The 26,671-nt window shown below is 44.0% G+C and overlaps 1 protein-coding gene across 9 annotated transcripts in view; it reads right to left on the minus strand.

Annotated features, from left to right (window-relative positions):
• Positions 1 to 445: 445 nt before the first annotated feature.
• The window catches only part of slc4a5b (solute carrier family 4 member 5b), a 34,162-nt gene continuing 7,936 nt past the window's right edge, over positions 446 to 26,671 (minus strand). The window contains exons 3-28 of one of the 9 annotated variants that reach the window (XR_004164756.2): positions 26,314 to 26,541; positions 21,604 to 21,730; positions 21,222 to 21,382; positions 20,660 to 20,818; positions 19,439 to 19,522; positions 18,205 to 18,260; positions 15,144 to 15,301; positions 14,790 to 14,877; positions 14,523 to 14,677; positions 13,929 to 14,057; positions 13,608 to 13,782; positions 13,158 to 13,291; positions 12,625 to 12,896; positions 11,780 to 11,835; positions 11,229 to 11,420; positions 10,906 to 11,019; positions 9,920 to 10,033; positions 9,333 to 9,494; positions 8,680 to 8,858; positions 8,007 to 8,079; positions 7,738 to 7,806; positions 7,181 to 7,354; positions 6,125 to 6,277; positions 5,860 to 5,901; positions 4,696 to 4,739; positions 446 to 1,494 (exon numbers count right to left, since the gene is read on the minus strand). Coding sequence is in view for 8 of the 9 variants with exons in the window: in XM_031577137.2 (XP_031432997.1) it covers positions 4,738 to 4,739; positions 5,248 to 5,365; positions 6,125 to 6,277; positions 7,181 to 7,354; positions 7,738 to 7,806; positions 8,007 to 8,079; positions 8,680 to 8,858; positions 9,333 to 9,494; positions 9,920 to 10,033; positions 10,906 to 11,019; positions 11,229 to 11,420; positions 11,780 to 11,835; positions 12,625 to 12,896; positions 13,158 to 13,291; positions 13,608 to 13,782; positions 13,929 to 14,057; positions 14,523 to 14,677; positions 14,790 to 14,877; positions 15,144 to 15,301; positions 18,205 to 18,260; positions 19,439 to 19,522; positions 20,660 to 20,818; positions 21,222 to 21,382; positions 21,604 to 21,730; positions 26,314 to 26,541 (3,332 nt within the window). In the remaining variant the exon portion in view is untranslated. Of the gene's footprint in view, positions 1,495 to 4,514; positions 4,740 to 5,247; positions 5,366 to 5,859; positions 5,902 to 6,124; positions 6,278 to 7,180; positions 7,355 to 7,737; positions 7,807 to 8,006; positions 8,080 to 8,679; positions 8,859 to 9,332; positions 9,495 to 9,919; positions 10,034 to 10,905; positions 11,020 to 11,228; positions 11,421 to 11,779; positions 11,836 to 12,624; positions 12,897 to 13,157; positions 13,292 to 13,607; positions 13,783 to 13,928; positions 14,058 to 14,522; positions 14,678 to 14,789; positions 14,878 to 15,143; positions 15,302 to 18,204; positions 18,261 to 19,438; positions 19,523 to 20,659; positions 20,819 to 21,221; positions 21,383 to 21,603; positions 21,731 to 24,231; positions 24,995 to 26,313; positions 26,542 to 26,671 lie in introns of those variants that run through there. The other 8 variants (XM_031577137.2, XM_031577140.2, XM_031577138.2 and 5 more) reach the window with 8 other exon arrangements.

Below are 26,671 nucleotides of genomic sequence, written 5' to 3' on the forward strand. Positions count from 1 at the left end.
GCGAATGAGGATGACGTCATCGAACACACAATACGATGGCGTGGAGATTTGTAGGATGTGAAGACCATGCGTCATTAAAAACGTGCAGATTTAATTTAGTGGCTGCTGTGGCATTATTCTGCAACAATGGTCGACAATATAGCGTACTTAGGCAATAAAACAGAAGAACCTTAGGACCACCAAATAACTTAATCTGCCAATGGGACTTTTACCATACAGCTATAAATTATGTCGTTTTCATTTGTTGTCAACCAGACGTTCTCTATACATCTAAATCTTAGGGGATTATCGGGCTCTTTGCTTACTAAAAATGCTCCAACATCAAAATGAGCAGTCTAAGTGAGAGTAGGGCTGCCTTTATAGTACAGTAACATAGTCAAACTTGAGTCTCACCATGGTGATGGGAGATTTACATAATACATTTACATTGAAAATTATACTTGAGTTTTAGATTAAATACATTTTATTATACGACTTGCAATCTCATCTTCACAAATCAATGTTTTACATTTTGTCTCCATCACTCAGTCTTATGCACACTTATACATACAACTGCTTTGACACTATTTAATAATACACACACTAATGATTTATAGCAAATGCTGAGTTAATAGAAGAATGAAAACATATCTTCACATACAATATTGTTTTGCTATTTATTCAATAAAATATTTGGTTGCTTTTTTGAAATGCTGCAAGTAATTCATCATTAAAAGATGTGTGCTTATTATGTATACTGTATTGTAAAGTAGCCTATTTAGAACAAACAAATTGAAGTTTAGAAAGAAAATGCCCTCTGTCAACACAAAGGTAATTTTGTTATATTTAATATAATTTAGTATGATGGAAGTCATACTGCCATGAAATAGCTGACCCTGGCCTGGCCTCCAAGAAGCATAACATTGCTGATGGTGCAATCATGACTAGCACCTGACTATGGAACAGACACTCATCAATATCACCTGGCACAGATGCACACCTGGATAGGACTGAAGCTGCTCCACAGTCAGTGGCTAGGATGTGATGGAGAATGCTTTGCACCACCTATTTCATTCTCTTATTTCTGCACCCTCTTTGCCCCCTCTTTCTCTCTCTGACATGGCGCCTTTAGCTATGCTTTTTGGAAACCAGGCCTTGGGTGTGTTTCCCAAAAGCAGCATTGTGCAGCTTCCACCATTAAATGCATTAAAAGGGAGCATTCTTTTTCTTTTGGTGGTTTTGGGAAGCCTATCCCTGGTTAGTTGTGACGCTGACGCACAGTGGTGTCTGGTGAGGAGGCTATCTCTCTCAAGAGGCTATAGCTGGGTGCCATAGTCCAGGTCCCTCGGCCTGCGAGAATGAAGATGAGGATGAGGGTGATGATGAAGGTCGGTGTCCTCAGAGTCCGAGTCCACCTGGATCCTGACCTGTGGCAAGGGGCTGATGGCCTGCAGCTGATGGCCGGTGGCCTGAGCCGGGGAGGGGGGGCAGGAGATCTTCAGGTGCAGGGTGAGGCTGGGGAATAGCAGCAGGAAGCCTATGTTACAACTCATGCACTCGCTCCCTCTCTCTTCCTCCCTCTCTCTCACTGTCTGTCTATTTCTCTCTCACTCCTTCTCATGACTTACTCCTTTCTCTCTCCCTCTCTGTCTCTATCTCTCACTCTGAATGTCACTTTCATCAGAAGACACCGATCCACTCACTCAGTCCCACTCATTCTATTGTGTGCTTTAAGGCATAAACCCACACACACAAGAGAACAAAAATTCTCTTGTGAGTGCACACACACACACACACACACACACACACACACACACACACACACACACACACACACACACACACACACACACACACACACACACACACACACACACACACACACACACACACACACACACACGCACACACACACACCGCAAGGAAACAGTAGCCAGAAAGGATAGCCAGAGAGCAAAGGGGAGAGAAGAGAACAGCATGGTTTCATTTACAAGACAGAGAGAAGGAGTGCAGGAGGGCTACGATGGGAGCTCCAGTTCCACTTCACTGCTGAGCACTGGGAGGAAGACTGTACTGTACAGAGCTGAAACCGAAGGTACTCACAAATTTGAACTTACATATCACAGATATCATCTAACAGTTACATAAATCCTCTACACCAGGGGTGAGCACCCTTATTTGACACATTTCAACCAGCCATTTCAATGCACAGATACACAGCTGACATAGGACCGGTTCTAGCCCTGGTCTGGACTTGAGGGGCACAGACCCATACAAGACCAGTGCCAGTTTCAACATGAGCTTCTGTCTAGATGTTTAGTGTGCATTTAACAGTCTTATTGTTGTGACTTATGGTCACTACCACACTCCCTGAGAAGCAATGCAGGTGAGACGTGACTGAGAAACAGCCAGTCTATTCACAGGAAGCTCAAGAGAGCGGGTGACTCGGGGACAGCTCCAGCACCAAGCTGGCCCAGTTCTGCCTGAACCACGCCTGCTGACGGCTGGATCCGTCCCCAAGTCAGCTGCTGCCTGAAGACATGGGGGAGCACAATAGGGAAGATGCAGGCAGATGGGGTTCTGCTACTAGGCACTCAAAGCAGTCAGACACTGAGGGAAAACATGGGGCGCAGACACTGAAACTGAAACTGAGTGTTATTTATGAAAAAAAACAAGATTGTTGTGAGTTCATGGTTAGATTGGTTGGGAAATGCACCGCTACATGGCTACATGGCTACATGGCTACATGGCTACTTGGTCATTATTTAAAATAAAGAAAAAGATTTAGAAAACAAACAATCCTTTTGAACAATAAAGCTAAGTGTAAAACTAAATGAACAAAAATGTAATTAGTTCCAGTATGATCCAATAGTTTTCCTTCTCGCGTTCATTAACACTCTTTAGAGTAATACTGACATCAAAAGATCACACTATGGCACAAAGTCGTCCTGTCTACAACCAAACTAACCTTGAGGCAATGAGGTGCTATGTTGCCATGACAACCACCACAGACACTACTCTGCAGAGTGTAAGGTGGGCATAAGAGGACACACCTAACTGAGCATCACTGAAAGCTCTACTCACTCAGAAACACCATAACAGAGTGAACATTAGAGGGCTTGATTTCCCAAACGTTTCAGATTTTCAATGTTCAGACCTTGTGGCGCTTTCTTGAACGAGACTTTGCTCTCAGAAAGATGCCAACACCAAATGTCCAAAGTACATTTGGAAAATGTGACTTGAAAATTGAGCCCAGAAGTCAAGAAGGCTTCAAATAACACTCTCTCCAAAACCTCAATTAGACGTTTGATCTTTAATGTTATTAGGTACATATTGTAGTTTGGTTCACAATTTCAAACATTGAACTATTTTAAATATTTGTATATACAAAAAACAAAACAAACAATAGCAACAAACTCCAGATGAATACATACATAGAGATTATAAAGGAAACCCAAGGACTCTGCATTGCTTTCAGGGGCAGGAAAAAAACAAACACAAAAATGTGGTGTTTCACTGTTGGAACACAGTTCTGCACTACGAGAGAGGACGTTTTTTTTTAGATATTACTGTCACACTTTCACAAACACCACTCTGCTATTTAAAATGACTCCTTTCAAACATCCATAGTCCATCATTTCCTTTCTGTTTGAATCTTTTAGTTTATGACTAAAAGAAACAGGTTAAATTAATCGCCATAGTGAGTTCATTGAATTCTTCCATGACTGGTCTGCAGGTTTTTTGAGCATTTCAAACAATATTTACATTAAAAGGCCAGACACAAGGACAAATAAAATATGAAATTTCCTAATGAGAACTGTACAAAAGTAGAGTCAAACTGATTAGGTTTGATCAACGTTATACCCATCACAATACAAACACACCTTGTGTTTTTTATGATGTGTTGCAATGTTTAATACCATATCAATTCATCTTTTACCACAATCTACACAATCTCTAAATCTATGTGTTGCTACCGTAACATTTCTACTCGTTGTAACTGTGAAATCTGCTTGAGACTAGCATTGATCAATTTAGCATAGATTGTGCAAATATAAAATAGCATGATGATGATGACATCAAAGCAAACTGCATATCTGTACTGCTGGAATAACGACAGCAACCCCAGTTTCTTGAGCAGCCAGAAGTATACAAGTGGCTAGACCTCACACTGAGTGCTGTGTTTAAATGGTGGAAGTCTGTCTATGTGGGTGCACTGAGAAAACTGTGGTAACTCAAGCAGCACAATGAACTGAGGTATAGTAAATATTGTACATGTATACTGTATATGTTCTAATGCTAATTAATTTGGGTGCACCTCAAAGATGTAAGTTTGGTGTAAGGCCTGTGGTTATGTAGGTGTATCAGTATGTATGAGGGCCTTCATAAGCAGGTACAGTATGTTCACATATTCACATGTGTATGTACATGACACTGCATTTGTTTGCATGTTTGTTGCAAGTTTGTTGGTTTTGTATGTGTATGTGTTTGTATGTGTGTGCGTGTGTGTGGGCATGTGTGTGTGTGTGTGTGTGTGTGTGTGTGTGTGTGTGTGTGTGTGTGTGTGTGTGTGTGTGTGTGTGTGTGTGTGTGTGTGTGTGTGTGTGCTAAACTCTGTGGCTGGTGTCGATCTGGCTGTATGCTCCCCAGTCTGTTGGGTTTTCAGGTGGGTGCATGAGGTCACTGTAGGGCACGTGCAGTTTGAGCACACAGTACCTGCGGTCCAGATCGGCATCATCAGGGGATCGGGGTTGATGCTTCTATACACACACAGAGATCAGAAAAACAGGTTGTGATGGACAAACACAGTGAAAGACAAAGAGAGAGAAATAAATAAAGAGAAACAGAAAAAGAGAAAGAAAGTCAGTTCATGGTCTGGTTTACATTTAACATTCTGAGCTCTACCAATCACAACTAAACATACAGCAAATGGCTTGATGATTCACTTGACTCTCTGAATCAAATCAATATGAAGACCACCAAGGGAAAATTGTCAAGGTGTCTGGATATTTAAAATAAAAAAATCCTCTTTCACTTGTATATTTTACATACCAGTGTTTTCCCAAAAGTCAGATCTTGTTCATGCGTGAAGTGAAATTATAACTACTTGGAGTTAGTTGGTAACCTGGATGGATGCCATGTATAATTTTCAACGAAGCACGGTTTATTTGTTGTCTTACTGTATGTTCAGTGAGAAGTCTTTAAATGCTGCTGACTTAAATGGCTGGGGTTTGGGGGAGGGGCCTTCTACTGCACTTGTTTACTCACAGTTAGAGGTGGGAGGGTCAGAGGGAGGAGAGGCGGGACTAGAGGTGGGGTCAACTGGTGGATCCATAGTTTCCATGGGAATCTTCACAGAAGGAGGGGTTTCTTTGGGACACTTTGCCTTTTGTTGGTGGGGACAGGGGCAAGGGGAAGGGTACATATAATCAACCAATCAGCATGCATGACAAAATGACAAATGGACACACACACACACAAACAGGCTCACATATACACACACACACACACACACACACACACACACACACACACACACACACACACACACACACACACACACACACACACACACACAAACAGGCTCACATACACACACACACACAAACTCACACAAACACGTGCACAATAATACACACACACTGTCACTGTCACTGTCCCAAACTATCACACACTCAGACGTAGGATGGAACACATGCTGGGGATAAAGAGAGCGTGGCCAGGGCTCAGCGGATCAGGGTTTGTGTAATTCTGACTTGAGTAAATCTAAGCAAACAGCTGTAGTAAAAAAGCCAAACAGACACCAGCCAGATGAAAGGACAGAATCAAGAGGCTACACAGATGAATTCTGGGAAACAGAAAGAAGGGATAAAGACATACAGACTGTAATTGTAATGGGTATACAGTGCCTTTTCAGCAACACTGCGGGGCAGAAGGAGAGAGATATTAATAGTAAAGATTAGTGACAGCAACACACACACCAACAACAGAGAGAATTAACAGATGGAATAATGCTTTGGGGAGTATTATGCTGCTTTAAAACACAGTAGGTGTGGGTGGAAGCTAAATCGCTAAAGGGCTAGCTACAGTGCAAGTGTGTTAGTTGAGACTCTGAAGTGATTGTAGGTGTTATCTGGTGTCTCACCTCCTCGTCGCTGTCCTGCTCTGCAGCTTTGCCCTTTTTCTTGTCCTCTTTCTTCTTCTTGTCCTTCTCAGGGAGGATGTCGTCCAGCCAGGCCAGGTCGTGCTGAGAGAACATGTAGTCCAGAAGCTTCCGTACTACCATCAGCCCCAGAATCTGATTAAAAGTGAACATTTGTAGTCAGTCACAGTTGTGAAGTTTAAGATTACGTGAATTGACACAATCCTTGTTCTCATTACAGAGTTTCCCTGAGTAACCCTTTTTTTTGTCTGAATCAGTTTTAAACCAAAAGCTTTCTTCCATCAGGAATTTTCAGCCTAATATTTCTGAATGATTAAACATAATCGCTAATTCTAATTAAATCTCCCTCAGCAAAGAAAATTGTGAAAAAAATACAGTGAACCAATAGTACATCAATGAACACAATTCGAAAAGCCGCACTCTATAAAGCAGGACACTATTAGGAAAGACACAGAATCAATAAGACACTAATGGTATCACGGCTGCCAGTGGCCTCCCTTCATGATTGCCACTATAGTGTTATAGTGCACAGAAAAAGAGCACATGACTGCCAATATAAATTTCATTTCTATCTATCTATATATCTAGACTGAGAGTGCCCATCATGCCTGTGAATATAATGTCTGAGTGGAAAGGTGGAAAGAACATGCTCCATGGGAATGGAACAGTCTCGTTCAGAGACGGGCAATCACAAAGTAATACCCCCATCTGTGTCTGTCGGAATGAGGGCCAGACAAGGCCTAAGGGCGATCATGAGCTGCCTCCTATCTGGGGCCACACAGCCAGATTACCCACCATGACTCTGAATGCAGTGGTCTAATCTCCAGAGACACAGGCCCATCATGACATGAAACATGTCTGGTGCGTCAGGAAGCAGTGAATTCTGAAACACATCTGCCTCTGACCTGATGTAAATCTGTTCAATATCAGGGCAGGATCCAAACCACCTATTTCCTCTGTTGACTTTGATTTGGTGTGGAATACATCTCATCTTGATAGAGAAATATAAGACATTAGGGACAGACAGATGCTACGCACCATGACAGGGAATATGATGGCGGCCATGGTGGACTTGAGGATCCAGAGCACGGCCAGACACGTGATCTGCACCAGGGTGAAGAGGTGGACCCGCCGCAGGGGCACGTGCCGCAGGAAGGTGAAGTCTGGCTGGTGCTTGGCAGGCATGAGGTACAGCTTAATCCTCTCCCAGAACTGAGGGTGGATTCATGTAGACACTTAATTCTCTTATACACACACAAATTCATGTAGAGACTTAATTCACTCATACACACACACAGATTCATGTAGATACTTAATTCTCTCAAACACACAGAGATTCATGTAGACACTTCATTCACTCATACACACACAGATTCATGTAGACACTTAATTCACTCATACACACACAGATTCATGTAGACATTTAATTCACTCATACACACACAGATTCATGTAGACACTTAATTCAGTCATACACACACAGATTAATGTCCACACACACACACACACACACACACACACACACACACACACACACACACACACACACACACACACACACACACACACTATTTCTCTAATTGAATTATTTGTACCTGAATGCCATTTAGAGATGCCACCCCCATATACAGGAACACTCCATAGAGAACTGGCATGGGAATGTACTGATAGACAAACACAAACAAAAAGGATGATCAGTGATTCTGTAGGGTTATTGTTATAGTCTCATTTTTTTAATATTATTACAATGCAGATTATTCTTGCTCCTAGTTATTCTTAACCTTAATTGTTCTATATCTTATTTCATTTTAGTGAATTTTAGGTGTTCCTTTTAGAGCAGCATCTGCTGCAGATGTAGTCGCACCTTCAGAACGGGAGCGAGGAAGATGGAGACTCCAGTCAACACAAACACCAGAATCCCTGTCACTCTCTGTTCCCTGCACATAAAAAGTAACTCCATGAATTATCTCCATTCATCAATTCAGTATTAAGGCCCATTCACACAGCAAGCGACAACTTAAACAAGAACTGTGAATACTGTGAAGCTATACAATGGCAACATGCACACCACACACTATAACACACTATAACAACGACATGAAGAATGATATCGTTGGGCATCACTTTCAGAGTAGTTGGTAAAAAAAACAGACAGCCACTCACAATTTTAAAGGCATCACATGAAAACATGAATTACATTTCTGAGAGGTTTTCCCTATAGTTGGTCAGTGTGGACACTCATATCGCTATAATTACAGTTTTCATTATAGTTATTGTTAGTAGTATGAACAGCCCTTTAAAATCAGTTCCATTGTCTTTATTCATGTAGCACCATTTGCAAGGAGCATTGTTTATATATATATAGACATGTAGATAGATTGATAGATAGATAGATAGATAGATAGATCGACAGATAGATTGATAGATAGACAGATAGATAGATATCATACTTTATTGATTACCCTACCCTTACTCTATTCCTCTGATGATTTCCAAATTGCTTATAGGTCTGTCAGTAATTAACTGGGTTATCTTACCGAACTCCCAAGAACTGTGGCTGTTCTCCTGGTGCGCTTGACTCACTCTCCATCTTGAGGGAGTCGATGTGGGCGATGGAGATGACAGTAGCAGCCACATACCATGGCAACCCCATGAAGGAGCAGGCCGCCATCAGGAGGCCCACCCAGAACAGGTCCAGATGGTACCCACAGCCCTTCTGTCTCGAGGGGTTGAGAGAGAGACAGGTGGTCGGATGGGATAGAGAAAGACCAACACACAACTCAGAGAGACTGAGGGACAGACAGACAGATTGAGTCTCAGACAGATTGTACCCACAATCCCTCTGTTTCAGAAAGAGAGGGGAGGGGATATATATATATATACATATATTGTATATATTTGTCTCACCGATACACATAGAGAGAGAGAGAGAGTGGTGAAAACGATGAGAGAGAGACAAGCAAACACAGAGGCAGACAGAGACACCACGTACAGTACCTAAGCGTACTGATCCTATCCACTGCCCTTTAGTCTCTGACAGAGAGGAGGAACAGAAAGACTAGTGGACAACAAAGAGACAAAGGCAAGCCATAACATAGACATACTTACTCGAGAACAGAAAGACAAGTATACAGGGTCAAAACAGACAGCAAACAGAAGAGGCAGATCAACACCTCACACAGTTCTCTACCTTTAGTTTGTTCTCTTTGCGGTTGACAATGACAGCGCTGATCTGCTGGTCCATGAAGATGAGGATGGTGACCAGCAGTGCAGGAACAGCGCTGGCCACGTACACCCACCACGGGTTCTTCCCGAAGGGCATGATGATCCAGCCCCGATCTGGCCTAGTGGGCTGGAGGAGGCAGAGTGGGAGGGTCAACTGTCATCTTTCTCCATAGTCTCGTTTTATTTCCATCACCCCTACCCAAAGTGCATTTGCTGCCCATCTGGTATACAGCTTTGAGGTTTTGTTTTAATTAAACTATCTCAGCTATACCTATACCTAAACCTGTGTGTCTTTATGATGTTACTGACTGCATTCTAACTCTGCATTCTAACTCTTTCTACATTGAATTCGAACCTCTATGACAGCCACATGATGCAATAGATAATAACAAAAAACACGTTTACTCTTGAGTTGGAAATAATACAGATTCCATGTGTGGGTGAGAGATACTCTCTATTCTTTATTCTACACACTATTCTACTAGCTCACCAAAGCAAGCCGAATCAGAGACGTCAGTCATGCATGCCCAGGAGGACTCTGTGGTCACCTACCTTAAACTCTGTTGGAACGATTAGCTTAGGCGTCTGAAGACCCATGAGCATGTCAAGGCCCACAAAGGTCATGATTGACATGAAGATGCTGAAATCACTGATGAGCTTACGAAGCTAGACACACAACAGACACCATGAAATGTGTGGAGAGGTAAAAGTTAGATTCAGACAATAGATGAGGAAAAATTGAAAACAGAACAGAAAGAAGGAAAGATGTTAGATGCATAATTGCTACTACTTGATTTGTGGTATTACATGCATGTTGAAAAATGCAACACAAGCCATTACAGACCTTAATGTTTTAAGCATTTAACTCATTTTTTGTGGGATACACACTGCAAACACAATATTCTGATGTGAAAAATAACACCATGTCCTGATGAACACCCATCAGAACTGCGTGAGTTTTACTTAAAAGATGTCTGATGGATTTCTCTTTGTCAAAGAAATAAAAAGCCTTAGAATGTATACAAGCCTCCAAGTGCACAGACCTACTGGGACTGTAAGAGTTATGATGCCATAGTGTTCACATTTCAGTGAAGAGAGTTCAAGCGATATGATAGTTTGGCTCGGCACATGCAAAGATGATGCAAAGAACATACAAATGAAGCCACTTCCATATTTGTCACAAGGTCCAAACCCCTTGCTGCAACAGTGTAGATTTCAGGCAGGGAGAGAGAAGGAAGCGAGACAGGTCGGACCAGCATGATGAGGGGAGAGAGACGGGAAAAGAGCTTGGGTCGAACCTCAATTCACAAGAAAGGATAAGGGAGAGGGTTGGGTTGGGTTGAACCAGAATACAGTGGGAGAGAGAAGGGAGAGGTTCGGGTCGAGCCAGAATACAGTGAGAGAGGACACTGGAGAAGAGCAGGAAGAGAGGCTGGTCGGACCAGCTTAGAGGGGGCGGGGGGGTTAGATCAGCATGGGGGGAGGAAGCGGGCGGGGTCAGACCAGCATAGAAGGGGGGGGGGGGGGGGGGGTCAGACCTTAATCTCTGTGGGGACATGCAGTTTGGGAGTCTCCAGGGATAGCAGGTAGTCCAGGCCACAGAACACAAGGATGGAGATGATAATGGAAAAATCTCCCATCAGGGCGCGCACCTAAAACACCAGACACAAAGGAGTCAGGAGAGGCAGGGAGCGAGCGGGAGAAGGATTCTATCTGTCAGCAGCTTTCTCATGGGTTTAATAAAGGGATGAGGATTCACTGAAATGGACACTAATGGTAACACTAACCCCTACCCACCGAACCACCCCAATCCCTGCCCAGCAGGTCCGGCCGTGCCGTTCGGCCACCCCCCTTCCCAAACCTTGGTGGGGAAGTAGCGGCTGCCCTTGAACTTCTTGAGCGAGACGGTCATGGAGTAGGTCCCGAAGAAGAGGATGAAGGACATGAGGGCCAAGTCCGGCACGTACTTGCACGACTGGCCCACCAGTTCGCCTCCATACTTGATGCACTCTTTCTTACTGAGCTGGCTCCAGTCAAGACCTGTCATGTTATACTGCAGGGAACAGGGAGGCAGCAACAGGAGGAGAGATAAAAATGGGAAGAGAGAGAAAGAATAAAAACTGCCCAAAACACAAGAACGTGACCCGAGAGCCCGAGAGAGGTATTATGAGGTAAGGCCATGGAGCAGTCATGGATAACAGCAGTGTATGTTGACTTTCAAATTAAAGACAAGTATTTATACAAAAGGACAGGGCAATTGTGGCAGATCCATATAACAGTGAAAAGTAATTAGCCCACGAGGCAGCTGACAGCAATGAACTGGATTTGGCCCTGATCTGGTGCAGACGGACCACACCAGGACCAGATCCAGCCCAGAGATCCAGCTGCTCTCCCAGAGCCTAAACCACTCACCAACTCAGTCATGTTATCAGGGCCAAGAGGAACTGAAGAGTTTCCCATCATGGCCACTGTTAAAACACCAAAGACAGAAGAACGAAAAGAATATGAGAAAGAAAGAAAAGTAGAAAAGAAAACATTTTCTTTGGGGGAAGCAATATGACAATGGCATGAAAATATACTAGAATACTTCTCTTCAGACACTTTTCAACACTACAATCACAAAGCTCATTTTAAATCTAAGACATCAGGGAAAAATCGGAACGTACAGTCCTATAAATGAATGTATTGACAGGCTGCCATACTTACTCAGATCAAACAGCAGCCAGTTAGAGTGCAGCAGAAACAGACATGACACAAATCAATTACAGTTGTCAGATATCTGCAGAAACCTCTTTCAAAACAAGTACAGTATCTGAGAAAGATCTCCTGTTTTATGTGCATATCCTCTCATAAGAACACCGGTACCCTACTGATTTAATGTCATGACTATGAATTCCGACTGCTTTCACCACTTCCACCAAACTTTCTTCAGAATTTAACACGTCATTACGTTTGATATTCATTCATATTATTCTCATCACCTAACTGTTTTACTATTTTTACACACAAACAGCAAGAGGCAGGCTTATAATATAATTTGTGCATTCGTTTTTTCCGGCATGTAATACTGGTATTACGTCCTTATACTTATGTATTATATATAAGCTCTCACTTTTGCTGCACGCTAATATTTCAAATAACTGATCTATGGTAACATCTCCAGATATTCGAAAACTGTCACACTTCTTTCACATCAACTCCAAATCCCTCCCTTCAAACTAAAGGTGTTTTTTTCCCAAGGGGGAAGCCGCACTCACTCTGGTCTGGTGCAAAGCATTCACACTTGTAGGTGGTGACGTAGTCGGGCTTGAAGCCACGGTTGATGGGGTAGTATTTGAAAGAGCCCACCATCTTCTTGATGGCGTCGGAGATGAAGATGAAGGAGATGAGGCTGGAGAAGCCCTCCTCTGTGAAGCGCGTCATGTACTTGATGATGAAGCTGGCGTCCGTCGCCACCAGGAACAGACACTGCACACACGAGTGCATGCCGATCCACAGACGCAGCTCCATGTAGTCAATACCGTTTGACCTGAGAGGAGAGGGGAGAAATAGCCGTGAGACAGAGTGAGACCGTTGTGGGACAGAGTGAGACAGTCTCTCTAATGATCAGGCACTGCAGGCTGATCCACGAATGCAGTCATTGCTGTTTGACCTGAGAGGGGCAGCTGTAAGACAGCTGTGAGACAGCCATGAGACAGAGGGAGACAACTGTGAGACAGTCTCTCTGAAGCTGCCTGTGTTCATGGGAAGTGAAAATGAAACTGCTGTACTAGAAGGTCCAGCCACTCACTTGCTAAACTCATAGAGCAGTTTTTCAAAGATAAGGATGGGTCCAGTCGAACTGAGGATGATGAGGGGTTGGCCACCAAACAGACAGAAGACCGTCCCTGCTAACGCCGTTCCCAAGAAACTCTCCATAACACCCTTTAAATGAGCAACATAAAAGTCACATACATGAATCAAAATCACATACAGGAATGAAAATGACATAATTAATGCAATCACTGTGAGGCACAGCGAGAGGAGAGATACACAAAGATGACAAAGATAAAAAAGAAAGAGTGACAGGAAGAGAAATGCAAAAGAAACAAACAAAAAAGAAAGATGAAAAACCACAGGGAAAGAAATGAATAAGAAGAAATAACGAAAGTGGAAAGCTGAAAAATAAACTGCAAATTAATGGAAAAATAAACAGAGAGAGAGATGGAAAGAGAGAGATAGAGAGACAGAGGAGCAGCACCTGGTAGTTGTCTGTGGCGTCCCCCAGCAGGCCTCCAAAGGTGATGGCGTTGGTGATGGTACCCAGGTAGATGAACAGCACGGCTGAGATCGACTGGATGTGGAAGCCCTCGTAGATGTCGCTCAGCAAGAACGGCAACTTACGCTTAATGTCCAGATAGAGACCCCCACAGAACCTGTAGGAGTAGACAAGTCTAGTGTGAGCATTGTTGTCCTATAAATGCATACCAGAAAGTGGATATTCAGATGTATAAAGCATGACTAGAAAAAGAGTTGCATGCATAGAGTACTATAACACATACTGTATTATGGTCTACAGTACCTCCCAGTAAATGCTAGCTCCTCCCCTAGTTCATGAGGTTGGGGCATTTCCTCATCATCAGCAGCGGCTCTGCCTCCTCCTGCTGTTCCATTCATCTGTCCCAACTCATTTAGGTTCAACACAGATTTACTGTAGAGGGGAGAGAGGGACAGAGTGGAGAGGAGAGGAGAGGAGAGGAGAGGAGAGGAGAGGAGGAGAGAGGAGAGAGAGGGGAGGGGAGAGAGGAGAGCAGAGTAAAGAGATGGAGAAAGGAGAGGAGATGAGAGTAGAGGTGAGGAGGAGAGGGGAGCGGAGAAGAAAGGAGAAGGAGAAATTAGTTATTAGACCAGAGGAAAGAGTAGGATAGGAAAGAGGAAAATAGTTGAGTTTAGGAGTGGGAAGTAAAAGTCGCAGCTGTAACACAACCAGCATGACCAAAATAACACTTCCCCCTTTTTCATGACAACATACTGGACATTTAGCAGAGTGTAACTGCACCTACAAATTGCACAACAGTATGTCAAAGAATAGATTCATCTAATTATCTGTAGTCTCTCTGTAGTGAAATGCAGAATATCAGGCTTTAAATAGAGTGTCAGCTCCTGGGCATCCTACCGCATTTCGGCTGAGGGGACTGTCTTAGGGGGCTCTATGCGGATCTTGGGGTCCCACTCTCCTGGTGGAATAACAATGACCTCATCCAGAAACTCATCGATCCCTGCGATCAGGTCGTCGCGGTCTCTTGCCTTGTAGGCCACATCGCTGAAAATCTGCAGGTGTGTGACAGTGACCAGGTAAGACAAGTGCTCCAGTAGTAAAATATGATACTACACATTTCCAAAGTCCTGTGCCACCATACACACACACACTCTTCACACCTACATCGTCAACCATGAGTGTAGCGATGGCTCGGCCGATCTCATTGTAGGACTTGGCTTTGCCAGTGGGTCCAAGCAGAATGAACAAGAACCTTGGAAGATAGTGAGAAAAAAATGTTTTCAGTGATTTATGCTTTTATTGGTGATCCGTGCTGTCTATGCATGTTACTCCACAGAAAACAAACACAACGCCTGAGCTCTAAAACAGTGACATGTGAGACACAGAAGCTGTGCATGACCGTGCCTTATTTAGTGATAATAAACACACACACACCCGAAAGTCAAGATTCACACTGATTTTAACTGCTGTTTGTTTGTACTGCACATGTGATGTCTGTCTCAGTGTGTGTGTATGTACCTGGTAGGCACTGGAACCTCAGTGAGACCGCCCAGTGTTGTGGCCTGAGCCAATCGTACGAAGGCCACAAACGGCTTGTCCAGGAAGTCCACCTCTCCAATCATCACGTTAGAAGCCTCTGCATCACGAGGGATCTTCTTCATGAACTTGTTTTTCAGCTAAAATGGTGTGAAAGAGAGGGGCGCTTGTAAGTGGTGAGTCCAGGCTATTTAATAACGTGTTTCTCTGTCTCCAGCTTGATTCAAAAACACCATCAGACAAACAACCAGAAGCTCAGTGTATGGATCTATTCACATACAGGATGTCAATAGTAGGTCTATGAACACTGACACTGTTTTACTGCATGTGGTAGGAAAATCATGAGGCCCGCAACAGCAATTTAAATAGAAGCCCACAATATCACAACCGAAGATATACACGCACAAACATGTACATACAATCAGAACTGTACTCTCCGGCACAGACACACACACAGACACACAGACACACAGACACACACACACACACACACACACACACACACACACACACACACACACACACACACAGAGACAGATACACACACACACGCACACACAGACAGATAAACACAAACACACACACACACAGAGATACACACACTGTTATAATTGTACTCTAAAACACATACACACACATACAAATTCTATGAAAACATCAAAGCACATGCTCACACATAAGTACATAAACACCTAGAGAACCACCCATTCTGTGTCCCCAGTGTGTCCAAGTGTAGCACGTGGCTGTGGAGTGGCTAGTGCTTAGGTCAAAATCGCCCCTTAATCTCTTAATGCTTCTTTTAGAGTCACTTCACTTTCGGCTGAGAATAAACAAGATCTTTTCCCTCGTTCTGACCCTAAACCTCCCTCTTCCGTCCTTGCTGCTGGTGCACACGTCTGCTGACTCCCAGGTGTAGGAGGGACAGGATCGATCTGCAGGTAGCCCTCTCTGAGCGCTAACTGAGCCACATCAAAGTGGGCGCGGTGGGATTAGCATCAAAGGCAGCACCGTGGGAAACGGGAGCGCAGAGAGAAGACCTGGCCATACCCTCCAGACACTGATCTCATTCCCTCACAGACTCACCCAGTTACAGGACCCAGCACTGGCCAGAGACAGAGCAGGCTGCTAACAGTTACAGAATGAAAGAAGTAATACATTCGATCACATGCTATCACTTATTATTCATATATTAGTATATGAATTATACATATATACTATTATGTATATACTATATTATATATTATGTCATGAGTTTATGAAGCTACATTTAAAGCTAGACAGACAAACAACAGAATCAAACCATTGCAAACCGCTCCTTATGCTTATAACAAGGAGGGGCTAAACGTGAAGACAGCTCTCCAAGCATCAACCAAGGACACAAGAACCATGGTTAAAAGCAACTGCCTTGAACCTAATGCCTGCCTTCAACAACTGCCTTCAAAAACCTTCAAAAACTGCCTTGAAGCAATTTAACCTAATGGCTCTGAACTGTGTATACTAAAGTTAATGATGTCCATGGTTTCTATACTGTGGCAATGTTGACACAACATATAAGAACTACATTTGAAGTCATCGCATCGATGCTGGATCAGTAGTGTTAGGTATAGTAATGGATGACCTGCTATACTGTAATTCATCTTGCCCTGGATCATGGCAGGGGTTTGGGGGGTGGGGGGGAACGAGGTGAGCGGTAGAGGTTAGTGGAGTCTATTTTACCCCCTTCCAGAGCTACATTTGGGCATGAATGCCCCCTCTAGGTGTGTAAGCCCGGGGGTTGTTAAGAGAGGGACAACATGAAAGAGAGTTGTGGGTGTGAGACTCAGGTGGGAAATTCATTATGGAGGAATGAGAGAGAGAGAGAGAAAGAGAGAGAGAGAGGAGAGAGACAGAGGGAGTGTGTGAGAGAGAGAGAACAGGAGAGAGATCGAGAGAGGGATTGAGACACAAAAGAAAGGACAATAGAGAGAATGATAGAGAGAAAGAGAGAGAAACAGAGAAAGAGTCAAAAAAGACCAAGGGACAGAATGACAGAGGGAGAGAGAGAGAGAGAGAGAGGGAGAAAAAAGAAAGAGAGAGAGAGAGAAAAAAGAAAGAGAGAGAGAGGTCATTGTTACTTTGAAGTTTGTGGAAAAGACCAATGTCCATTGCCCCCCCTTCCCACCACAATGCAGCAGCTAAAGCTCAGAATCTGCACAAATGCCTTGGCTGGCGTTTAAAGGAAAAGCAAGTGACTTAACTGTACTTCTCCTAATGCTTATATCCTTCTATTCTGACTTGTTTTCTGTAAAAGGTTTAAAAATGAGAAGCTGGGAAGCAGCTACAGCCTCTGGCTACACCCCCCCCTGTACATTTGTAGGTCACTGACTTGTGATAGGATTACACCCCCACCCCCAGATCTATGAGAATTGAACCGCCCCCCCCCCCCCCCCCCCCCCCCCCCCCCCCCTTACAACAGAACATACAGTACCTCAGGCCCATTCCGCTAATGCACACTGCCTGCCCCTCCACCCCAGTTCCCGAGCGCTCCTCGTCTAGACTCTATGGCCGCCTCCTGGGGTGGGACAGGGCTTTAGTATTGCTCAAATATTTCTCAAATCTACAGTTCAACGATGAACCTTATCATAGATCTGTGTGCAATAAGGGGTGTTATGCCTCAATTCTCAACTTGGTTTTGAACGTTTGGTTTCCTAACAGTCTCTGTTTAGTGAGCATTGCACTACGAGGATCTAAATTCATGACATGAGCTACAGGTTCATCCAGTGACTTTTATATTTTGTATTTAATACATCAACAATTATAATTATGATGACTCAATTGGTCTGTCCTTAGCAGTGGATTTAATGGAGCTGATCCAGGCCACAAAGAACAGAGTGAATGTGGGTTTGACAGAGTCATGGCAACATATTCCCATCATGATGACACACTCCTGGGATGCTTTAAGGAAGCATGCACGTTAAGATAAATCTGTATACATCAGTGTATGTGTGTGTGTGTGTGTGTGTGTGTGTGTGTGTGTGTGTGTGTGTGTGTGTGTATGTCTCACCTGGTCTGTGCTGGGCGTGTCAGAGATGTCGTTCATACTGCGACTCTGGGAAGGATCTGAAATGGGATGGGGAAAAGAACAATGGTTATCAAATGTTTCTTCAGGCTAAAGTAGTGTACACATAAACACACACACACACACACACACACACACAGACACACACACACACACACACACACACACACACAAACACGAATACAGGATAAGGTAGGCTGGACTGCAGTATTTCTCTTCTGTTTTAATAATCTTTTACCGTTTATAGACTACTATAAACATATGCACTTTTGAGCACAGTAAGCTCGCATTTGCAATCTCTGATTGTTTCACTGGCTCAATAATGCTGACGCATTTCCTTCAAAGCTGATTTGGAACCAAATTGTGTCAGGGGGTGAAAACAGAACAAATAGGTCCTAATCTTTTATGCTCAAGGTGAGTTGTGAACAGATCAAAACCACAAGGCACACGGGGCAGCAGTGTTTTGAGGCTCAAAACAAACCCAGCCACCAGGGAAAACAACATGTACAGACTGTTGCTAACCAGAGCCGACAGGGTCAGTGAGGGTAACACTCATCTGATAAGATAAGAGGACACAGATCGTTAGACTTTGGGGACAGAACGCCACGGTGCAAAACAACAGGAAATCAGTCTCACATACAGATAGAGCTGGTGATGAAGACAGGAAGACTCACCAAATAAGGGAAGGACAGAAGGACAAACAGAGAGTAGCAACGACAGACAGATAGCTACATGGACAGAGAGACTGGATGACAAATTAGAAAAAGTAGATTGACTGAAGGATAAACTGGGCAAAGTAGGGCTGTGTTTTGCAGTCATAGAGTAATGGACAGACTGAAAACAAGACATGACTAAGCCATTAAGTCATCATCTTTATTACCTAACTACTTGCTATAACTTAGTTAGTTTTGTTTACTAGTGACAATGGTTGCTAAGGAAAGAAAAGTTATGCTTTTAACACACAGCGCCATAAAAGCTGGCGGTAAGATGGTAAAAATACATGGATTTAATTGAAAACCAAGCCATTTCTGTGGACCTGACGCTCAAGAAATTAAAACCGTACTCTGAACTCTGCCGTCAACATGCGTGAGACGCCACCAGTGGGAGTTGGCCATAAGACAGTGAGGCTGACTGACCAATGGAGACGTGGGGAGGCAGGAAGAGAGACAGAATGAGGAGAGATAGAAGGAAGTAAAAAGAGAAAGAGAGGAAGACTCACGCAGCCGGCCGAGGCTGCCGCTGTACCGCCCATGTATGTCCTCAGTGGAGCGATGGAGACCTGACGCCGTGCTGGGACTACGGCCTGACTCAACACGGGGGAGGGGGGCAGAGAGAAGACAAACAGAGAGAGGGAGAGAGAGAGAAAAGAAGAAATAGAGAGACAGAGACAAAGAAAGAGGACAAAGAACCCAACAGAGAGGGAAAGACCCCAAGATTAAAAGAGATTGCAAAGGAGAAAGATTACACATAAGAATGAGAAATGTTTACATTTACATTAAGTCGTTTCGCAGACGCTTTTGTTCAAAGCGACGTACAAGAGCGAGAACAATCAAGCTACGAGCAATAGAGACCTAGTGTAGAAATGTAACTACTGTAAGTGCAAGTTAAGTACTAGTAGAAGTGCAAGTTAGGAAGGGAGGTGCTCCCTGAAGAGTTGGGTCTTCAAGAGCTTCTTAAAGGTAGAGAGGGACGCCCCTGCTCTGGTAGTGCTAGGCAGCTCTTTCCACCAACGTGGAACTACGAATGAGAATCTAGTCTAGATTGCGGTACTTGCACAGACAGCAGTGCTAGATGACGCTCATTAGACGAGCGCAGCATCCTGGGTGTTTGACACTGTGCCACATGCACTCTGACCGCAACACCAAAGAGCCAGGCTCATTGGTATGGCAGAGCACATACTCATCTGTAGTGACGATCACATCGTCACACTGCCCTCATCTTCAGGAAGCGCACCCTTTCACTTCACGCACACAGGTATTCCTCGTGCATCCACCAACTGTATCTCTCCCATCCAGAGCGCCCCACACACAAGTGCTTCACCCATCTATGGGGTCCGTCACACAGGGGTCAACCTACCTGGGGGTCCCTCACACAGTTTTACGGGTGCTTAAGCAATCGAGAAAAACTGTAATCCAATAGTTCCAATTCCCACTGGAGACATTACCAGTTTCCCAACGATTCGACTGAAGCGTTTAGTGTCCATTCCGACACGACACCATAACACTGCATAATCACTCAATAAAGGGCTTTCAGTGTGAGCGGGAATGGAGCACTGGACTGGTGATACTTGACACATCATATACCCCAACCTCAGACCTACCTGTGGTGTCTCTGTGTGTGTGTGCTTGTGTTGTGTGTTTGTGTGAGAGTGTCTGCTCTGTGTATATGTTTGTGTGTGCGTGTGTATGTGTGTGTTTGTGTGTGTGTGTGTGAGACTCACTGGGTGGAGCGGGGCTGGAGGACTTGTTGATGTCTGCCAGGGATCGGTGGGTTGCCTTCTTGGTCTGGTGCCGATGCTTTCTCAGAAGCACAAAGCTGATCTGGTCCCTCAGATCTGGAACAATCAGGCCATCCTGGATCTGACGCTCCACAATCTCATCTGACCCCCACAGAGAACACAGGGTCAAAGGGTCAAGGGTCAAGGTCAGAGTCAGCAGACATACATGTTTCTACACACACATCTACATCTACATTCATGCATGTGTGTGTGTTTCATGTGTTTCACACACATTATGAAACATGTTTTTTGGAATATCTCCGTGAATAGAATAGAGTTTTTTTGGGAGCTCTTCGTCAAAGTATCTCTTCGGTATAAAGAGGTAATACTACCACTGTTTTCATTTTAGTTTGCTTTCGTTAGGAGTTCAGTTTAGTTTAGTTTAAGTAACACTATAAAAGTTATATTTATAACGAATAAAAATGGTATTGTAAATGAGTATTCGTTATGTATAGTAATATATTATTTATGCATAATAATGCTATATTTTATGTCCTTGACTGACCAATGATCTGAGGCAGGGAGTATCCCTCCAGGTCCAGCAGGATGCTGCCGGTCTGCAGGCAGGTGCGCAGCTCAAACAGGCTGTGCAGGGACAGTGTGGACACGTGAGGCTTGCTCCATCTCTCCCCACCCTTCTCCACCTTCTCCTCAAACTTCACCCACCTGTGGACACACACACACACACACACACACACACACACACACACACACACACACACACAAACACACAGACACACAGACACACACACACACACACACACACACACACACACAAACACACACACGTACATTCATATATGTATGATCATGTACAATATACTGTATATATGCATATGCTTCTGTGTGTGTATGTGTGTGTGTGTGTGTGTGTATACAGACGTTACCTGGCAGACTCCTGCCACTCCATCTCTCCCCCCTCGGTCTGTAGTGTGTCCATCTCAGTGAAGATGGTGGGGGTGGGCTCATCATCCTCACCCAGGAGACAGCGCAGACGCTCTGCAGCCGGGGAAACTGGGGGGGGGGGGGGGGGGGGGGGGGGGGGTTAACGGAGGAGTTTACTGCCACGCTTAATAAAAATGACTCAACTAAGACTCACACTCAGGCCCTCAACAGAGACAGACAAATGTAGATTTTGTTCAGTAAATGTCATGTAAGGTTTGTTTAAAAATGTTTTGTTTGGTTTAGTGTTTTAACACAAGGGGCAGCGAGGACATTTGTTCACAATTCCAAGCCTCCTTTTAATGGACTTTCATTCTGATAAAAAAAGGTTTCTGCTTTCAGGCATTATGAAACGTAGCATTACCGGTGCCCAGTGGCACACATCAGATATTCAATTATGTCTGATAATTTCAGAGTAATGGTTCGTTCAAAGAGTTTTTTATAAAAAAGTGACAGATCAAAGGCCATTAGAGCAGGGCTCCCTTATTACCCCTACCAACCCTCCCTCCCCCGCCCCCCCTCGGGGCTAGTATTTGTCCACTTTTTGCAGGGACTCCAAGGGTCATAAAAGGACCCATGTAGAGACAACCCTCCAAAGGGGTGTAAAGCTTCACATGAAAGGATTTTTGCCCTTACCATGCTGACACTGTGAACCTTACTGTAGGGTAGCTTATTGTAGGGAACCTTAGGCCATCAGCTGGCGGGTTCGAATCTACCCACTCTGGAGACCGAATTCAAAAGGTTGCGGATTCAGTGACCCAATCCGCCGGGATCGTGTAAACGAGAGGCCGATCTGACAACATTTCTTTCCGGATTCAGGCAATCCAGGCTCTGTGTAAACGGCCCCTTACTGCTCTGCATCCTAGCGGACACGTTGCATTAACATGTTCTGCCACATCACAATTTAGTTTCATACACAATATGTAAATATGATGAACTGCATTAACTGTTTTTCCGTACTTTAGATTGGTTTTTACTTCAGTTACAAGGTTATTTTTTGCATTTAATACTTCAGATACTGATAAGTACGTTGTGCTTTATTGCTACAAATGTATTTAGTACTTTATTGTATGTTTTGTTAAGTTTAGTAACATCATAATATGCACATCCATTAGAGATACACCACCATTTATGATTCATGTTCATGTTTGTCTGCTTACACAGTAAGTTCACAAATAGCAAAGGAACTCACGCCAGTGTGTCTGAGAAAATGATCTTATAATCTATATTTGAGTACTGCACACTGACACTGCTATGCTACAATCCACTCATTGTGTTTGTCCTGTACTGTGGAACCTCTCAAACACATCTGTGCATTAGGGCAGGTGTTGCTCCACAGCATGCCAATGGATGGATTAATTAGAAAAGCCCCGAAATCGTCTTGTGAATTCACAGCACATGTACAACACACGTGTTATGTCTGCGTCTTCCTACCTAGTGAAGTTTACTGGCAAAGGAGTTTGTCGTCTGAAGTTTGAAGTTTGCAGAGTGATTCGCATTACAAAAACATTCACTGCCATTGTAGCCTGTGGCGTTAGAGCAGTTTCAGAAATCTAGTTTATGCATTTGACTGATGAGTTTTCTGCAGCATGAAAAGTTGTTTTCTGTTCTGGCCCGTCTTGGCTTGTGGACCCTCGCAGATTAAACGCACATGGGTGTTTTTTTTTTCTCTCTGATTGCGGGCAGCCATGTAATCCCCACTGATCCCAGAGCAGAGACACCCATGTGGGGCTGTGGTATGCCATCTATGTGACCCTCAAGATTATTTTAGAAATTTCAGCCCAATGGGCATCAACTCTTCATCAACTCCATTTATTAATTTCTGTGATTACAGATCACGCAAAACCACTGATAAAATAAACCAATATGTTCAGTAAATACACAATTAATGACAAATATACTCCTTGGATATGCTATATTGAATATATGATGATGTTATAATTCAGTCAGGCACAAGCCATGTGTTTACTTGTTATTCAAGAGTCATTCAGAACTACAATTGCTAGTAAATGCAAAGTGTGAGCCGTAAAGAGTGAAGGGTTGCTCCAGCAGTCATGTACCACACAGACTCCACGAATTCCAAAAATGTGCCATTCAAAAATTCCCACTATGTGTATTACCATGGACTACACACTTTTATGTTCTTGTTTTAAGTAGTTTTCAAAGTGGACCGCAGAAGAACCTTAATATAACCTTAATATGACCTCTAGGTAAAAGTAGCCTCACATAACTTTCAACCACTGACTCCTGTACTTAGGTAAACACTAGAGAGGTCACTACAATCAGCACCCCTACAAGTACCCCTAATATTAAAATAAAGGAGACAAACATCAACCTAATGACTGTTAAGGAACAGTGAGAACAGGAAGAAGAGGCCACCCTTAAGGAGGAACCCAGGAAGCAGATGATTCTGGAATGGATCTGACTGTGATCTGGATCCGGACCTGCTCCAGAATCAGCTGCTTTCTGTCACTGATGTCCAGGACTGTTACACCACTGAATGTCACCAGAGCATTACCATGACATTACCACGGCTGTATCATGTGATTATGGTGGCATTAGCTGGACATTACCTTGTTGACTGCCTGGCAGGGTGCAGCGAGAGGCAAGGCTCGACGATAGCGAGAGCAAGGATTCCTGGAGGCTCATGGGAGATCCTGGCAGCCTCGGCTCACTTCCCTGATCCAGCTTCATCTCTCACACACACAACACACTGGCTACAGCAGAACCCACACACCAGTGACCTCACAGTGTCCACGGACCTCAGCCTTCTCTCGTTGACCTCTTTTTCAATGATTCAGTCCCCTATCAGCAAACTTGTCTCTTTGTTGTTAGCCCTTCTTATCACCTTTCCATGTAAAGTTTAGGTTATTGTCCATGAATGAGAACAGCGAAGTCCAGCACCATTCCTGCGTACTTTCAGGCCCTCCTGCCCTGCCTGCTGACTCTTTTAGACTGAGTGGGTCTCCTTGAAAGCTGTCAGCCTAATTCCTCTGGGGCTAAATGTGAAAAAAAAAAAAAAAACAATCCACGGCAGAGTAAGCAGCTCATGCTTGGGAGGGCCAACAAGCACCACTCTCCTCCTCCTGAAGAATGTGCACCTCCACTTCTCCCTCCTCTTGGCCAGGTCAGTCACTCTTTATTCGGATGGTCCGACATAGACTCTAGATCTACAGATGCTCAGATTATAAATAAACAAACTATCTGTTGAAACTCAGTTAACTACAATTTATGGTTAAGGTTAGGGTAAGTGGCTGGGTTTGGTAAAGTGATGTTCAGTGCACAATTCAAAAGACTGAACTTGAATTTCAACAATCCTGTTGAAACTGTAAAGTCTCTGTAGGCAGTCTCTGTAGGCAGACTATCCAAATAAAGTGTCCCTCTTTGCTTTCCGTCAGGCTCCCTTTCCTTCACAACAGCTAATTCTGGAGCAGATTTGGTCCTAGTCTAGTCACCAGATCAGGACCAGCTGAGGACCAGCACCCCTCCCAGAGTCAGTGTCTTAGCTGTCTACACCTGTCACTAAAGCATAAGAACTAGGGCTTGGAGTTTGAGGGGACTAAGTGACAACTGCAGTGTCTTCTCTGACTAACTTCATTAATTTACCTACGTATTGGGCCAGACGCCAAGCCAGTGCGGATACCACTAAGCCACTAGGAATTCATGTGACAGCTAATACTATATTTTAGTACACTCAAATATGATCAGCCAGTGACTGACAGAAGTTTACTGCAATTAGGAAAATCTACATGGAAAAAAGCCCTAGAATGCTTCAATCTCTAAACTCCATAAAGCTGTGGCAGGAATGGCCAAACATTAGATCACTGCCACATAGATGGCATTACTCCCTTTTTAGACGAAATCCACAATCACCAACCTCTTCCAAACCACTGACATAAGTTCAAGAGTAGACATACAGCCTCATAGATGTTTGACTTGAGAATGCAAACACCCCTGGGCAGGATGCAATGCAGTGCCATGCTGTGAGTCTAGACAGTGTCTGCCTGTTGGTGGTTTCACTTTAATAACATATAGTCAAGGCGGCAGGGCTGCAGGTGGGTGCTGGCCTGGGGCCTGGGTTAGGGGTTCCTCAGGTTATAAGCAGCTTAGGGGCTTGAGAATGCCCAGGGATGGGGGTGTGGGAGCAGGGCTTACGGGGAGCGATTAATCAGGTCTTGCTCAATCTTGTGCCTGTGCCACCTCACAGTCATGCGAGGCTTCATGGTAACACATCGCCATCCACCAATACACATATAGCGCATATGGCGTGGGTTTGACCAGAAACGGCTCAGAGTCAGTTTTTTTGTTGAGAGTGGGAATGCCAAGAATAAATAGCTCAGTTTTACCGTGAAGTCAGATGCAGAGAAGGGGATCCACCCAAATCTACTGTCTTTATTATTTAATTATTATTATTATTATTATTATTATTATTATTATTAATAAGTAATCTTATTCCTGATCCAAAAGTTGCAATAAAAAATGTACCTGTAAATGGTTCCTCATATTAAGATGATCAGCAGGTTCTAAAAAGAGCCTTTGATGATTCTATTGTAATGTAAAGTTTGTGAGTGTGTGTTTGTGTGTGTGTGTGTGTGTGTGTGTGTGTGTGTGAGAGAGAGAGTGCGCACGTGTGTATGTGAGTATGGATGACTCACTTGTGGCGTTGACGTCGGCCAGCGACTGCTGGGACTGGTGATGGGAGGGGCCTTCGGAGCCTTCGTCAGGGTCGTAGTGCTCATCCCTGGTGTGGTGCTCGTGACGTGTGTGTTTACGCTCGCTGCGGCCCTCCTCACCGGCGTGGCGTGATTGGTGACGATGACGACGGCGCTTGCGCCTGCTGTAACCCCTTGGAACCGGAACACCGATATAGATGGACTGTTGGTCTGAAAGACAACAGAAAAAAGATGGAGTTGAAAGATGGAGTTGAAAATGGGAGGGAATGCTTCTAGTGAAAGAACAGGAACCCAGTGTGTATATCCATTATTTGTACACATACATATTACATTCACTATC

This window comes from Clupea harengus, chromosome 12 (genome assembly GCF_900700415.2).
Source record: "Clupea harengus chromosome 12, Ch_v2.0.2, whole genome shotgun sequence".
Classification (NCBI taxonomy): Eukaryota; Metazoa; Chordata; class Actinopteri; order Clupeiformes; family Clupeidae; genus Clupea; species Clupea harengus.